This window comes from Sciurus vulgaris (assembly GCF_902686455.1).
Source record: "Sciurus vulgaris genome assembly, chromosome: 2".
Lineage (NCBI taxonomy): Eukaryota > Metazoa > Chordata > Mammalia > Rodentia > Sciuridae > Sciurus > Sciurus vulgaris.
In genome coordinates, this window is record NC_136462.1 from 122731800 (window position 1) to 122746198 (window position 14399).

General features: G+C 32.3%; 1 protein-coding gene across 8 annotated transcripts in view; it reads left to right on the plus strand.

Annotated features, from left to right (window-relative positions):
• The window catches only part of SCAPER (S-phase cyclin A associated protein in the ER), a 470315-nt gene that overhangs the window by 144744 nt on the left and 311172 nt on the right, over positions 1-14399 (plus strand). For 7 of the 8 annotated variants that reach the window (XM_079128857.1, XM_079128859.1, XM_079128858.1 and 4 more), the window contains 3 exons: positions 497-637; positions 4253-4408; positions 11635-11777. In XM_079128857.1, the coding sequence (XP_078984983.1) occupies positions 497-637; positions 4253-4408; positions 11635-11777 (440 nt within the window). Of the gene's footprint in view, positions 1-496; positions 638-4252; positions 4409-11634; positions 11778-14399 lie in introns of those variants that run through there. The other variant, XM_079128864.1, reaches the window with a different exon arrangement.

Genomic DNA, 14399 nt, shown 5'->3' on the forward strand with positions numbered 1-14399 from the left:
ATGCAAATATTGTGATTTTGCAGACTTCTTTTCATTTTCTAATCTCTTGGGTAAAGTTACTTATTTCTCTTGATTGCTTATATCTTAGAAATGTTGAGGCTTATGAAGTTAGTATACAGTGTTAATTTTAAGTGTATTCATGCTGCGGTACAATAACCAAAATATTTCTGTAGAGTCATGCCTGACGCACTATTCTGAGAGTTTTTCATATATTAACTTAATCTTCAAAATAACCACATGAGATAGGTACTATTTTTTTCCCTTTTTATAGTAAGAAAATTGAGACCAGGTTAAAAATGTTGCCCAGATTACACAGCTAAGTGGCCAAGGTTGATTATGGACACTGTAGTCTAGCTTTTATGTCCTTAATCATTATTCATACTCCTACATATCTTTTCAGGTTTAGACTATATTTCATAAGCCATTTAACTGTTTGCCCTTCTGTGAAATTACTGTGTATTTTGAAATTAAAGATATGATAATTTGCCACACATAGGAGAAGGATGTCCGAAAGTGGAAGGAAGAATTACTAGATCAACGGCGTAGAATGATGGAAGAAAAATTACTTCATGCTGAATTTAAGCGAGAGGTGCAGTTACAAGCAATTGTGAAAAAAGCACAAGAGGAGGAAGCTAAGGTATATTATAGTTGCTTTATATAGTTAATTAACTAAGTACTCTATTCAGTTGTTTATAGTAATAGAAGTTAATATTTATCAAATGTTTATTCTGTACCAAAATAATAGGACATTTTACTGGCTCACATAAAATTTACTAGGTACAATATCTTGTTTTATTCTTACAATAATTTTACAAGCCATATATTTTTTACAGCTCTATTGAGATACAATTGACAGAGAAAGAGCAGCACATATGTGAAGTATTCATTTTGATGGCATTTTGACATGTTTATGTCGCTGAAACTATCAGTACAATGAACATAATAAATAATTCCTCTTTGTAATTCATTCCTTCGTCCAACTCTGTTAGCAAGCAATTTCTGCTCTGCTTTCTATCATCATAGATGTTTGTATTTCCTAGAATTTTATATGAATGTAATCATACAGCATACTCTTTCCTCTGGCTTCTTTCACTCAGCGTAACTATTTGAATTTATCCCTGCTTTTTGTTTATCTGTGGTTCTTTCCTTTTCATTGTCAAGAAGTATACCATTGTATGGAAATACCATAATTTGTTAATCCAGTTACCTGTTGATAACCATCTTCCCAATTTTTGTCTGTTACAAGTATAACTTCTGTGAGCATTCATTTACAACTCTTTTTGCAAATATGTTTTTATTTTTCTTTTGTAAACACATAGGAGTACATTGAAAGAGTTATGATAGGTTCATGTTTAATTTTTACAAAGCCCGTTTCCCACATTGTTTAAACTATTTTATATTCGTACTAGCAGTGAATGCAAGTTCTAATTATACCACATGCTGACTGACCAGCACTTGACATAGTTACACATTTTAATTTTAGCCATTCCATTTTAGTAGGTGCACAGTGTCTCTTGTTTTCTTTCTATTTTTGTTGTGTAAAAATGAACATAAAAGAAATAATTATGAATATTCACTTCAGTGGTATTAAAAGCCTTCATAATGTTGTGTAACCATCACTACCATCCATATTTAGAACTTTTTAAAATTTTGTAAGACTGAAACTCTACACTCATTAAGCAATAATACCTCATTCCTCCTTTCTGCCTTTAACCATTTTTGTACTTTGTAGTTATACTTTTGATTGCTTACCATACCTCAGATAAGTGAAATCATATTTATCTTTTGTAATTGACTTATTCCACTTCTCATGTCTTTAAAGTCCTCAATATTGTAGAACTCATCAGAATTTCTTTCCTTTTAGGTTGAATAATATTCATTATAAGTATATACTGTATTTTGCTTATCCATTAAAGTTGAGTGTACACTTGAGTTTCAACCACATTTTCACTATAATGTATAAACATAGGTGTGCAGTATTTCTTTGAATCCCTGCCCTGAATTTTTTTGTTTATATACCCAGAAGTGGAATTGTTGGATCATATGGCAATTGTACTTTTAATTTTTTTGATAAACAATGCTGTTTTGCGTAGTAGTTGTCACCGTTTTACATTTTCACTAATAGTACACAAGGGTTTCTATTCCACATCAGTGTCACCTCATTATCTTGTTTTTTTGATAGTCATCTTAATGTATGTGAGGTTGTGATTAGCATTTCTATAATGATAAGTTATGTTGAGTGTCTTCTCATGTGCTTATTACCACTTGTGTATCATTTTTTGAGACTGTCTATTCAAGACATTTGACCATTTCTAATTTTTTTTATTGTTGAATTTTAGGAGTTCTCTTATGTATTCTATATATTGGTACCTTCTCAGATATATGATTTAAAAATATCTTCTCCCATTCTGTGATTTGCCTTTTTACTATGTTAATAGTGTCTTTTGATGTACAAAACGTTTTAATTTTCATGAAGGCCACACTGCCTGTTATTAAATTTTTTGTCTGTGCTTTTGTTGTCATGTCTAAGAAATTCTTGCCTAATCGTGTTCCATAGTTCAATAAGTAAGGGTATTCATGTTGTTGATCTTCCGAATCAGTTTTTCATGAAATAACGTAAGTTATTTCAATCTTCAATTGGTTTTTTTATTTTTACTAGACATTTCCAGTATTTTACGTTAGAATATTTCCTTTGCCTACATAGATATTATCTTTATCTATTAGGTGATCTTGACTTGTTCTCCATTTTTAAGTCTTCTTTATCGATTAGTTTTCATTTTTTAAAAAAATTACATTAACTGATTATTATAAGCCTCTTGTGTATTAGTTATTGTGTATTAGTAATTTGGGTTTTTACCATCTTTATTCTGTTTCATGCTTTTTCTGATATTATTAATCATGATAGGATTCCTTTTGTCTTCAGTTTGTTTTCTGAACTCTCCAATCACCCTGTATTTAATCATTGTTATTTTATTTTCTTGGCTCCTTTAAATTCATATTCTTGTTAAAATCTTCAGGGTTACAAAGTTTGCATAGGGAATTTTCTGCTTTTTCTTGAGTTATGATTTCTTCCAGATAGAGTTTTTAATTTAGTGTTTGCATACTGTCTTTCCTATAAATTTTACTTATTTTGATTAGTGCCTTAGGTCTAAGTCCTTTTTCTTTCATCCTGATTTTACTTAACATATGAGTTCTGAAATAGTGTGAATACATTTTTTTTCATGAATATACTTGTTTGTCTTGTACTTTCAAGGCAGTTCAAAAGATGATTTTCTGATTAATCTACTGATAAAAGTATTTATAAAAGCGGCCTCGTGGCATGGAGATTGGGAAAACCTAACTATATTCAGACTTTCAAGTCTGAGATTTTTAAAACATCTTGATTGGTTTTGTGCTATCTTACATAGATTTCTGAAATCTCTTTTATCAAATAGAGTTGACTTTAATGTTCGCTTTGCTGTCTCATTCCTCTGTTTCCACTGTAGCATACTCTCTCTCTGGTTTTAAGAATGAGCAATTTAATAGCAAATGACTTCTTTGAGTTTTATAATTACCTATATTTTACTCATAAAATTTCTATGGTCTACCAGTCTGTATGACTGTTAAGAATCAATACATGCTGACTGGATTTGTGGCTCAGTGGTGGAGCACTTTCCTGGCATGTGCGAGGCCCTGGGCTTGCTTGATACTCAACACCACATTATAAGTAAATAGAATAAAAGATCCATTGACAACTAAAAAAAAAAAGAAATTATAAAAAAGAATACATGTAAAGTTGAGGATACAGTGTATATAGTTCAGTACCATATATGTACTTGCCCATTTTTTAGTATATGTCAAAGAAAAATTATTTGTTTACATTAATTTTTAATCTTCTCAGTCTCATTAGAATAACACAAACATTCCTAATTAAATGTACCATAGTTTGTGTAATTACAAACTATAATTATATTTAAATAGAGCTGTATAAGATAGTCTCTGTAAGAATCTTAAATTGTTTCTTCATCTGACCCTAAAAAAGTTTTTCAAGACAGCTTTCTAAATTAGTTCTGACTGAAGCCTGTGGATTTGTTGTATACATTGGATTATTGTTTATTTTGAGGTAAATATTGGAAGAAAAAAAGCCCATAAGTTATTTTTTTTTTCTGTGTCTTATCACTGGTTTATATATTATCTAAAAAATTATGGTTAAATCTCTTGTAATGTATTATCGAATTAACTTGATTCAGACTCTACTTTGTTCTTATCAAAGGTAAATGAAATTGCCTTTATAAATACACTTGAAGCCCAGAATAAGCGCCATGATGTTTTATCGAAATTGAAAGAATATGAGCAGAGGCTTAATGAGTTACAGGAAGAGCGTCAGAGAAGACAGGAAGAAAAGCAAGCACGTGATGAAGCTGTGCAGGTAGGATTTCATTCAGCAAGCATTTATTGAGTTGCTGTCACATCCTAGGCTCTGAGAGAGGTAGTGAGGATCCCCAAAGGAGGAAAACCTTGTTTTGTTCCCAATGATACATTAATTACACTGTTTAGAAACATAAAGTCTGATTGCCAAGTGACTGTGTTATTCTTTCAGATAAGGTAATCAGTGCTTTTTGTCAGTAGATGGCAGTCATAGAATCTCTAGCCTCAACCAGGTAAAGCATTAAACTGTTCTGACAGATTATCATCTGCTTTTTCTAATTGGGTTGGGCAAGAATATGCTCTTCTCCTACTTAAAAAAAAGTAAAAGAAAGAAAAAGGTTGTTTTTGGAACAGTACATAGCCTTAAAGAATTTGGTAGTCTTTTTGCTTATAACAAGGAATACTTGTCAAATATCATCAGATACCTTAATTATCTTAAAATTTTATTATTGGTACAACATAATTTTTAATAATAGTTGGACTTATTGTTACATGTACATAACATATTTGGTCAATAATTAACTTTTAACCTGTACAGCAAATAGCAAGTTGCTACTATTTCGGGATGGGAAGAAAGGTTAAGGCATTAAAAATACTTGGTAAAATTGCTTTTCCATAGACTCTTTTAGGACTTGTTATGGTATAGAGAACAAATTTGTAACATTTAAATACAAATGCAGACTTACTGTATTTAATATTTATCTTACCTAATATTCTGATGTTTATCATTTTGAATTACTAAAAGTCATATGTTGTGATAGGCTTGAAGATATGAAACTATGTATCCTTGTTGACAAAGGGGAGACATACATAAACAAGCATGAACTCATTAGGATAAATGCTGCAGTAAAGAGAATACCTTATTCATGTAGAGTGACGAGGACATGGGAAAATCAGCAAAAGTTCCCTGAAGAAAATGATTCTTTAACCACATTTTTAAAAATGAAAACAGGAGCTGGGGTTGTGGCTCAGTGGTAGAGCACTTGCCAAGCAAGTGTGAAGCACTGGGTTCGATCCTTGGGCACCACATAAAAATAAATAAAATAAAGGTATTGTGCCCACGTCAACTGAAAAAATATTGAAAAAAACAAGTGCAAATGGTGAGATGTAGTGTGGGAGGGCATTCCATGCAGGAGCTATGAGGGAGCACTGCATGTGGTTAGGGTGCAGATGGTGGAAAGTTTTGTCATGCTAAAAATTAGGGATATTGGACTGGGGTTGTAGTGCAGTGTTAGAGCACTTGCCTGGCATGTGTGAGGAAGCACTGGGTTTGATTCTCAGCACCATGTAAAAAAATAAATAAAGATATTGTGTCCATCTATAGCTAAAAAATATTTAAAGAAAGAAATAAAATAAAAAATGCCAAACAAAAATGTTAAAAAAAATTAGGGATATTAATGTTTCATGCTTCTTCATTCACTGGTGACTTAAGATATTAAAATATTAATACAGGACCAGGACTGTAACTCATTTGGTAGAGTGCTTGCCTTGCACGTATGAGGCATTGGGTTTGATCCTCAGCCCCACATAAAAATAAATAAATCAATAAAGATATTGTGTCATCTGCATCTAAAAATTTTTTAAAGAAAATATTAATACATTTTTACATTTATTAGTTACTCTTTGCCATTGTGGGCATTAGCTGGTATTCCCATGTTGATCTCTGATCTGTATTTGATTTGAATTCAGTATCTTATCTTAATGAATGCCAGGCTAATTTGTGTTTAAAAATACAGCAAGCACCTGTTAAAGAAACTGGCTTTTCTTCTCCAGTGAACAACAAAAATTTTCATTATTTTGTTTTTATCACTTACGAGTAAATTCTCTATTGATTTGTACCCTTAAATTAATAAAGTGATGTTATATTTGACTTTGTATAGTTAGTATAGTATAGTATAGAAGTTAGTATAGTCTGACTTCATCATCATTGTTGTCTGTTTTTCTACAGCAGAACCATTTTATAAGAATTGTTTTGTAAATTGTGTTACTTTTCAGCAACCTTTTGGTGTTTATCATTCAGAGATAATTAAGACACAATCCTAACTTTTATGGTAAATAATAAATTATAGCTTAATGTGAAATAGTGTAATAATATATACAAGGCATAGGGATATCATGAAGGAGAGATTAATTAGTTCTGTTTGTGGGAGGAGAATGTCAGGGAAAGAAAAAGGTGACTTCTTTGCTGGGTTTTGGGAGAGAAATGTATGAGTAATATTGTACTTTTTTTTTTTTTAGTACTTGGGATTGAACCCAGGACCTTGCATATGCTAGGCAAGCGCTCCCTACCACTGAGTTACATCCCAGCCCAGTATTGTACATTTTAAAAGGACATGTTTGGTTCCATTCTCTGCATTTTACAGATTTGAAATAAAATAATTATTGTCATTTTAAAAATGAGGACTCTTGCATCACAATTTGGAACACTTATTAAAGATTAAAGGAAAACTAAAAGGGAATTTCCAGTGCCCACCAACAATTTGAAAAATTGTTTTGATGTTTAAGAATTAGTTTTCTTTTTAAAAATGTAGAAATCTTCTTTAAATATAATTTTCATTGAAAACTTTAAGACCTATCTACATGAATTTCATTGAGATATACTGATGTTGTTTACAGATTCACTAGTAGTATATACCTTGTATGTCTATTTAAAAAACATTAAATAAGTAGTCATTATTAGCTGTATAAGGTACTAATGCAAAGCATTCTGTAAATAAAACAATAATGGTAAGATCTTAACACCACAGAATTTCAAAGACCCTTGCCCATTACACTCAGCCCTTCATAGCTATAGGTTCTTCAACATTAGATTAAACCAAAGTGGATAGAAAATATACAAATGTTAATATTATTGCTCACATTTGTACTGTGTAGTTAGACCTACAATGGTAGTTGGCAGTATCTGTACTAAACAGATCCAGACTCTTCTTGTTATTCCCTGAAAAATATGGTACAACAACTATTTATGTATCATTTATATTGTATTTGGTATTAGAAGTGATCTAGAGATGATGTAAAATATTTGGAAGGATACAAATAGGGTATATGCAGATATGATGTCATTTTATGTAAGGGACTTGAGCATTGGTGCACTTGAGTATACATGGGGGTCCTGGAACCCAATATCCTGTGATGGCATGGGAAAACTATATTTTTACTCTTGAAATATAACCATGAACATAAAGGCAGTTTTGATCCTTATTTCATATAAGTGAATACTAAGTACTGCTATCATATAGTCTCACTTTACTTTTATTGGTGTGTGTGTAGTAGTAGTAGTAGTAGTGGTAGTAGTAGTAGTAGTACTAGAATCATACCCAGCACCTCCTGCAATGCTAGGCAGGTGCTGTAACACAGAGCTACATCCCCAGGTCAGTCCTTGGTAGGTATATTCTTGATTGATTAAATTTTAACTTAATTTCCTTAAAGATTCTGTTCTGTCCTTTTTACCTTGACCATTTGAATTATAGAGAAGGAGGTTGCAAGAATCATTTCTTAGACTGCCATAAACTCATCTTGACTATTAGGCAAAGAAAGTAGAGGCTGGAGAAATTCTTCTGTAGGATTAAGGATTAGTTATATTTCTCATCCCTTTGCTGTTGACTTCCATTCTTTACTTGCATATGTTCAGATTCACAATGCTTATTATTCTATAAAATCATACTTCATTTATTAAACAGCTATTTGAGAATTACTAACATGTGCAAGGTGCTTTGTGAGGTACAAAATTTCCTATCATTGGGGAGCTTAAGTTTTAAATTGGAAAATGTTAGCTGAATTTACTAATTTCGCTCATTAGCTATATAGTTCCTATATTTTTTTTCCATTTATTGGAAACAGGAATTGAAAGGTTGGGTAATTTTTTAAGTTCAGTTAACTGTTATTGGTACAGTGTTAGTAGTTTTTACACACACACACACACACACCACCACCACCACCACCACCACCAACAACAACAACAACAACAAAAACAAAACCCCAGAATAAGTTGATATTGTATTTACAGGTCTGAAACTCGGATACATAAAGCAATTATTTTTTTTTACATTATTTGCATTACAAAGTCAATTTGTAACTTTTAGAATTGTATTTTTGAAGTTTTTGGTACTATAAAATATGATGTGAAAAGTTCTATTTTTGATTCTTTATACCTTATGCCTAAATCTTGCATTTCATTGTGAAAAATGTTTATTCAGACATAATTCAGATTATTTTTTAACCTTAGGCAAATTTTTTGTTTATTTTAGTTGTAGATGGACACAATACCTTTTTTTTTTTTGTTTTAAACTTATTTTTATGTGGTGCTGAGAATTGAACCCAGTGTCTCACATGTGCAAAGCAAGCACTCTACCACTGAACCACAACCCTGGCCCCATCTTAAGCAAATTTGACTATAATAGAAAATATTTTTGTTTGTATTTTCTTTAATGGAGAAAGTTTTCTGTACCAGACTTTGTTTTCAGTTTGTTTTTGTGATTATGTTTAACTAAATAAATTTCCACATATTCTTGATTAATAATGATAAGTGGCTACACCCAGTTCAGGAATAGTATACCAGACACTAAGAAAAGTATTTAAACTGATTACATGCCTCTAACAATCTGCAGTGTGCCAGATATGTCTTCCTGAAATCAATACGTTCCCTTAAATTCTTGGTCATCCCTTGCTCTTCCCTTTCATCAGACAGAGAGAGTGAGAGAGAGAGAGAGATACATATCACCCACCTCCCTTCCCACCCTTTCAGCTTACTATTTTGTTTTTATTGTAAACAAATGGGATACATGCTGTTTCAGTTTGTACATGGAGTAACAGCATAACATTTGCATATTCATATATTTACATAGAGTAATGATGTTTGATTCATTCTGTTATTTTTTCCCTTCCCCCCACCCCTCCCATCTCTCTTTTCCCTCTATATAGTCCCTCCTTCCTCCATTCTTGCCCCCCTCTCACCCCCCATTAAGTGTCATCATCCGCTTATCAGTGAGATCATTCCTCTTTTGGATTTTTGAGATTGACTTATTTCACGTAACATGATACTCTCCAATTTCATCCATTTGCCTGCAAATGCCATAATTTTATCATTCTTTGTAGCTGAGTAATATTCCATTGTATATATATACCACAGTTTCTTTATCCATTCATCAATTGAAGGACATCTAGGTTGGTTCCACAATCTGGCTATTGTGAATTGAGCAGCTATGAACATTGATGTGGCTGTATCTGTGTAGTATGCTGATTTTAAGTCCTTTGGGCATAGGCCGAGGAGTGGGATAGCCGGGTCAAATGGTAGGTCCATTCCAAGTTTTCTAAGGAATCTCCACACTGCTTTCCAGAGTGGCTGCACTAATTTGCAACCCCACCAGCAATGTATGAGTGTACCTTTTCCCCCACATCCTCTCCAACACCTATTGTTGCTTGTATTCTGGATAATCGCCATTCTAATTGGGGTGAGATGGAATCTTAGTGTAGTTTTGATTTGCATTTCTCTTATTACTAAAGATGGTGAACATTTTTTCATATATCTGTTGATTGCTTGTACATCTTCTTCTGTGAAGTGTCTGTTCATTTCCTTAGCCCATTTGTTGATTGGGTTATTTGTATTCTTGGTGTAGAGTTTTTTGAGTTCTTTATGTATTCTGGAAATTAGTGCTCTATCTGAAGTATGAGTGGCAAAGATACTCTCCCACTCTGTAGGCTCTCTCTTCGCATTGCTGATGGTTTCCTTGGCTATTTAGAAAGCTATTTAGTTTGAATCTATCCCACTTATTGATTCTTGCTTTTATTTCTTGTGCTATGGGAGTCCTGTTAAGGAAGTCTGATCCTAAGCCAACAAGATGGAGATGTGGACCTACTTTTTCTTCTATAAGATGCAGGGTCTCTGGTCTGATTTCAAGGTCCTTGATCCATTGTGAGTTGATTTTTGTGCAGGGTGAGAGAAAGGGGTTTAGTTTCATTCTGTTGCATATGGATTTCCAGTTTTCCCAGCACCCTTTGTTGAAGAGGCTATCTTTTCTCTATTGCATATTTTTGGCACCTTTGTCTAGTATTAGAAAATTGTATTTATTTGGGTTTGTGTCCGTGTCCTGTATTCTGTACCATCAGCTTACTATTTTACAAATTTTTTTCTTGCCCTGGAGTAGGTAGAGCTTGTAGAGATGAAGTTATCATTGTGAGCTTAGTTAACTATTATTTGAAACTGTCTTCAGTATATTCTGAACTGACACTGCTGTTGTTATTATCATTGCTATTCTTTACTGAGTCCTTACTATGACTAAGCACTATGCTAGGTAATTTACCTATATTAATAATTTAGGATCTTTAAGGTGAAGCAACTTGGATAAGGCTGTGTAAGTACCAACACTTACACAGTATATTCCGTGAATCAAAAATGTTTTGTGAGCTACTCCGAAACAAGGATAAATGGAAAGAAATGTATCAGTTCAGCCATTAATGGTAAAAATTAGGAAAGTATTGCTACTAGGCAGAAACACAAAAGACATAATATTTCATGTTGAAATTTACCCTATTTTAACGAAGTATCTTCTGCCTTGATGAGGTTCATGAATAGGAGGGGGTTAACTAATTGAAAATTTACACTAAGCCCTGTGGTAAATGCTTTGTCTGTATTATCTCATGTATTCTTTGTAATGTTCTAAGAAATATTATTGTTATTTAGCTTACAGAAAATTAAGGTATAAAGAATGTAACTAACAAGATGAGAATCACCTAGCTAGTGAATAATAGGCTCAGGAAACAAAACTAGAGAATCTGACCCTGTGCTCATCATCACCCCTAGGCTTTATTTTATTGCCCACTTCTCGAGCCTACAAACTTCCTTCACTTAATACCATTATGAAAGCTTAGTTCAGAAATAAAATCTGATTTTCCCTGTTATATTTTTTTTCTTTAATCATGTATTAACACAAGACTTTAGAAGTGATTAAACAAAAAATGCCTATTAGGTTCTCAAAGAGCATGTGGGGATATAGTATTTGCTTAAAATAGCATTTATTCTCTATGTGTAGCACTGCAAATGACATGAAAACCAGATATTGTTAGTAATTATTTATTTGATTTTCATTTAAATTCTGAGAAGCAGTTTAACTAGTGGTAAGCCAGGGATCTACTTGACTTGAATATATAAATTTGTGTCAAAGGTATGCACTTTTAATCATTTTGATTTTACACACAGTTCTAATACCTTTAAAATATTTTGAATGTTAGGAACGCAAGAGAGCTCTAGAGGCAGAACGGCAGGCTCGTGTAGAAGAACTATTGATGAAGAGGAAAGAACAAGAAGCCCGAATTGAACAACAGAGGCAAGAAAAGGAAAAAGCCCGTGAAGATGCAGCCAGGGAGAGAGCTAGGTACCTCATTTGCTTTCTTGATACCGGTTTGGGTCTTGATGAACTTAGGTAATGAGTAAATATTTAAGTAGGGTCTTGTTTGATGCTGTGTATATTTTTTAGAAATAGAAATACAAAAATATACTCAATTTATTAAATTTCTTAGAATTAGGACATTACTGTCAAAATGGAAACTTTGAAATTTTCTGTTGGATGAGAAACTTTTTGGTTAAAAAAATAAAATTTGATTCTGACTAGCTTAAAGAAAAGGGAAATTTTTGGAAGATGTTGGCATAAGTAACAGGTCAGTTCAAATTTTGTAATGTTTCTTCTGATTTCCTTGATTCATATATTATTTAGAAGTGTTTTCAAATATTTGGGAATATCAGTTTTTTTGTTGATTTCTAACGAAATATTTTTTGGTTGAAGAATATGTGTAATTTCAGTGTTTCCCATTTATTGAGATTTTACAGCCTTAGATATGGAGTATCTTAGAGAATGTTCTTTGTACTATTGGAAAGTATTTATATTTTACTATTGTTGGATGGAGTAATCTCTAAATATCAGTTAAAGTTATTTGCTAGTGTTGTCTTCTGTATACTTACTGATTTTCTGTTTAATAGCTCTGCAGAGAGGATTATTGAAATCTACAAATATAATAGTTGAATCATTTGTATATTTCAGAGGATTAGCTTTATATTCATTTATCTGGGAATATTTTAATTTTGCCTTATACAGTTTTGAATAATTTGGTGCTTCATTAAATGCATATAATTTATAGTTGTTGTGTTTTACTGAGACACTGACCATTTTATTTTGAAATGTTCCTCTATGCTTTCTAAAAAAAAAAATTCTTAGGTTTAAAAAATTCTTTTCTTTTATAAATATAACTATAGTTACTATTTACATGGTATGTCTTCTGTCCTTTTCCTTTTATGCTACTTCTGTGTATCTCAGAAATGACACACAGACTACATATTGTTGGGTTTTGCTTTTAGATCTGGCCTGCTATTTTCTGTCATTTGATTAGAATATTTAATCAAATTCCTACTTAATATATTTGACAATGTGATTTGATTTATGCTTGCCTTTTTTATTGTACTGGGAATTTAACTGAGGGGTACTTTACCAATGAGTCACAACCCCACCCCTTTTTTCATTTTGTATTTTGAGACAGGGTCTCACTCAGTTGCTTAGGGCTTTGCTAAGTTGCTGAGGCTGTCCTTGAATTTGAGCTCCTCCTGCCTCAGCCTCCTGAGACATTGGGATCACAGGTGTGTACAATGGCACCTGGCTGTATTTGCCATTTTGGTATTATCTTTGTCGCAAAGGTTTTTGGGTTCATCCTTATTGCCTTGTTTTTTAATTAAACCAGTACTTTTTAATGAATCATTTAAATTCATTGATTTTTTTAAGTTGTGCTATTTTTATTATTTGCTTAATGGTTGTTCTCTGGCTTAAAATATTCATCTTGACTTACTGTATACCACTTAAGTTTAAAACAAAATTAGCTTTGGTAAAACAGCAATTTTTTTTTAGTACCACTTTATGTGCTCTTGCCCTAGTGTTATTGTACCTATTTTACAGTTGCACATGTTGTAAACTAAACAATATAGCATTACAATGCTTTCTTATGCAGTATTTTTTAAAAGAAACTAGGTAGAATAAAAAAAAAAATTATTCATTCTTTCATATTCACCCACATATTTATCATTTTTGATGTACTTTAATTTCTTTGTCTTTGAGTGTCCTTATGTGTCTTTGAGTTTCCTTATTCTTGTTAGCTAGATGGACTTCCTTTAGTTTTTCTTATAAGGGAGTTTTCCTTTCTGTGGATTAGCTTTATATTCATTTATTTGGGAATATTTTAATTTTGCCTTCATTTTGAATGATAGTTTTGCTGGATATAGAGTTCTTGGTTTTTCTTTGAGTGTTTTAAATATTCCGATTGCTATTCTTTCTGATGAAATTGCTTCCATTAATCATATTTATTTGCACTTTTGAGTTGTTTTTTTCTTTCTGCTTTCAAAATAGTCTTTGTCTTTTATCAGTTTGAATATCGTTTGTCTAGGGGTCCCTTCATGTTTATCCTACTCTGTACATTAATATTTTTATTAAATTTGTGAAGTGTTTGGGAATTATTTCTGTTTAATTGTAATTCTCTTTAGGCTCCTGAGGTGTGACAGTTTCTTAGAATTTTGTAGGTTTTTTTTTTTTTTTTTTTTTGTACTGGGGATTGAACTCAGGGACATTCAACCCCTGAACCACATCCCTTGGGCTATTTTGTATTTTATTTACAGACAGGGTCTCACTGAGTTGCTTGGCAACTCACTTTTGCTGAGGCTGGCTTTGAACTCATGATCCTCCTGCCTCAGTCTCCCAAGCCACTGGGATTACAGGCGTGTGCCACTGTGCCCAGCCAATTTTATGGTTTTGATGACAGTTTTGAGCAATAATTGCCAGGTATTTTTTTTTTTTTTTATAGAATGTCTCTCAATTAGAACTCAGTTTTTTCTCATGGTTGGATTGGGGTTATGGCTTTCTGCAAGGAAGAATACAGAAGTGCAGTATTATTTTGAGCATATCAAAAGTTCATGCTACCAACTGAACTTATTACTGATTTTGTTAACTTTAATTATCTAG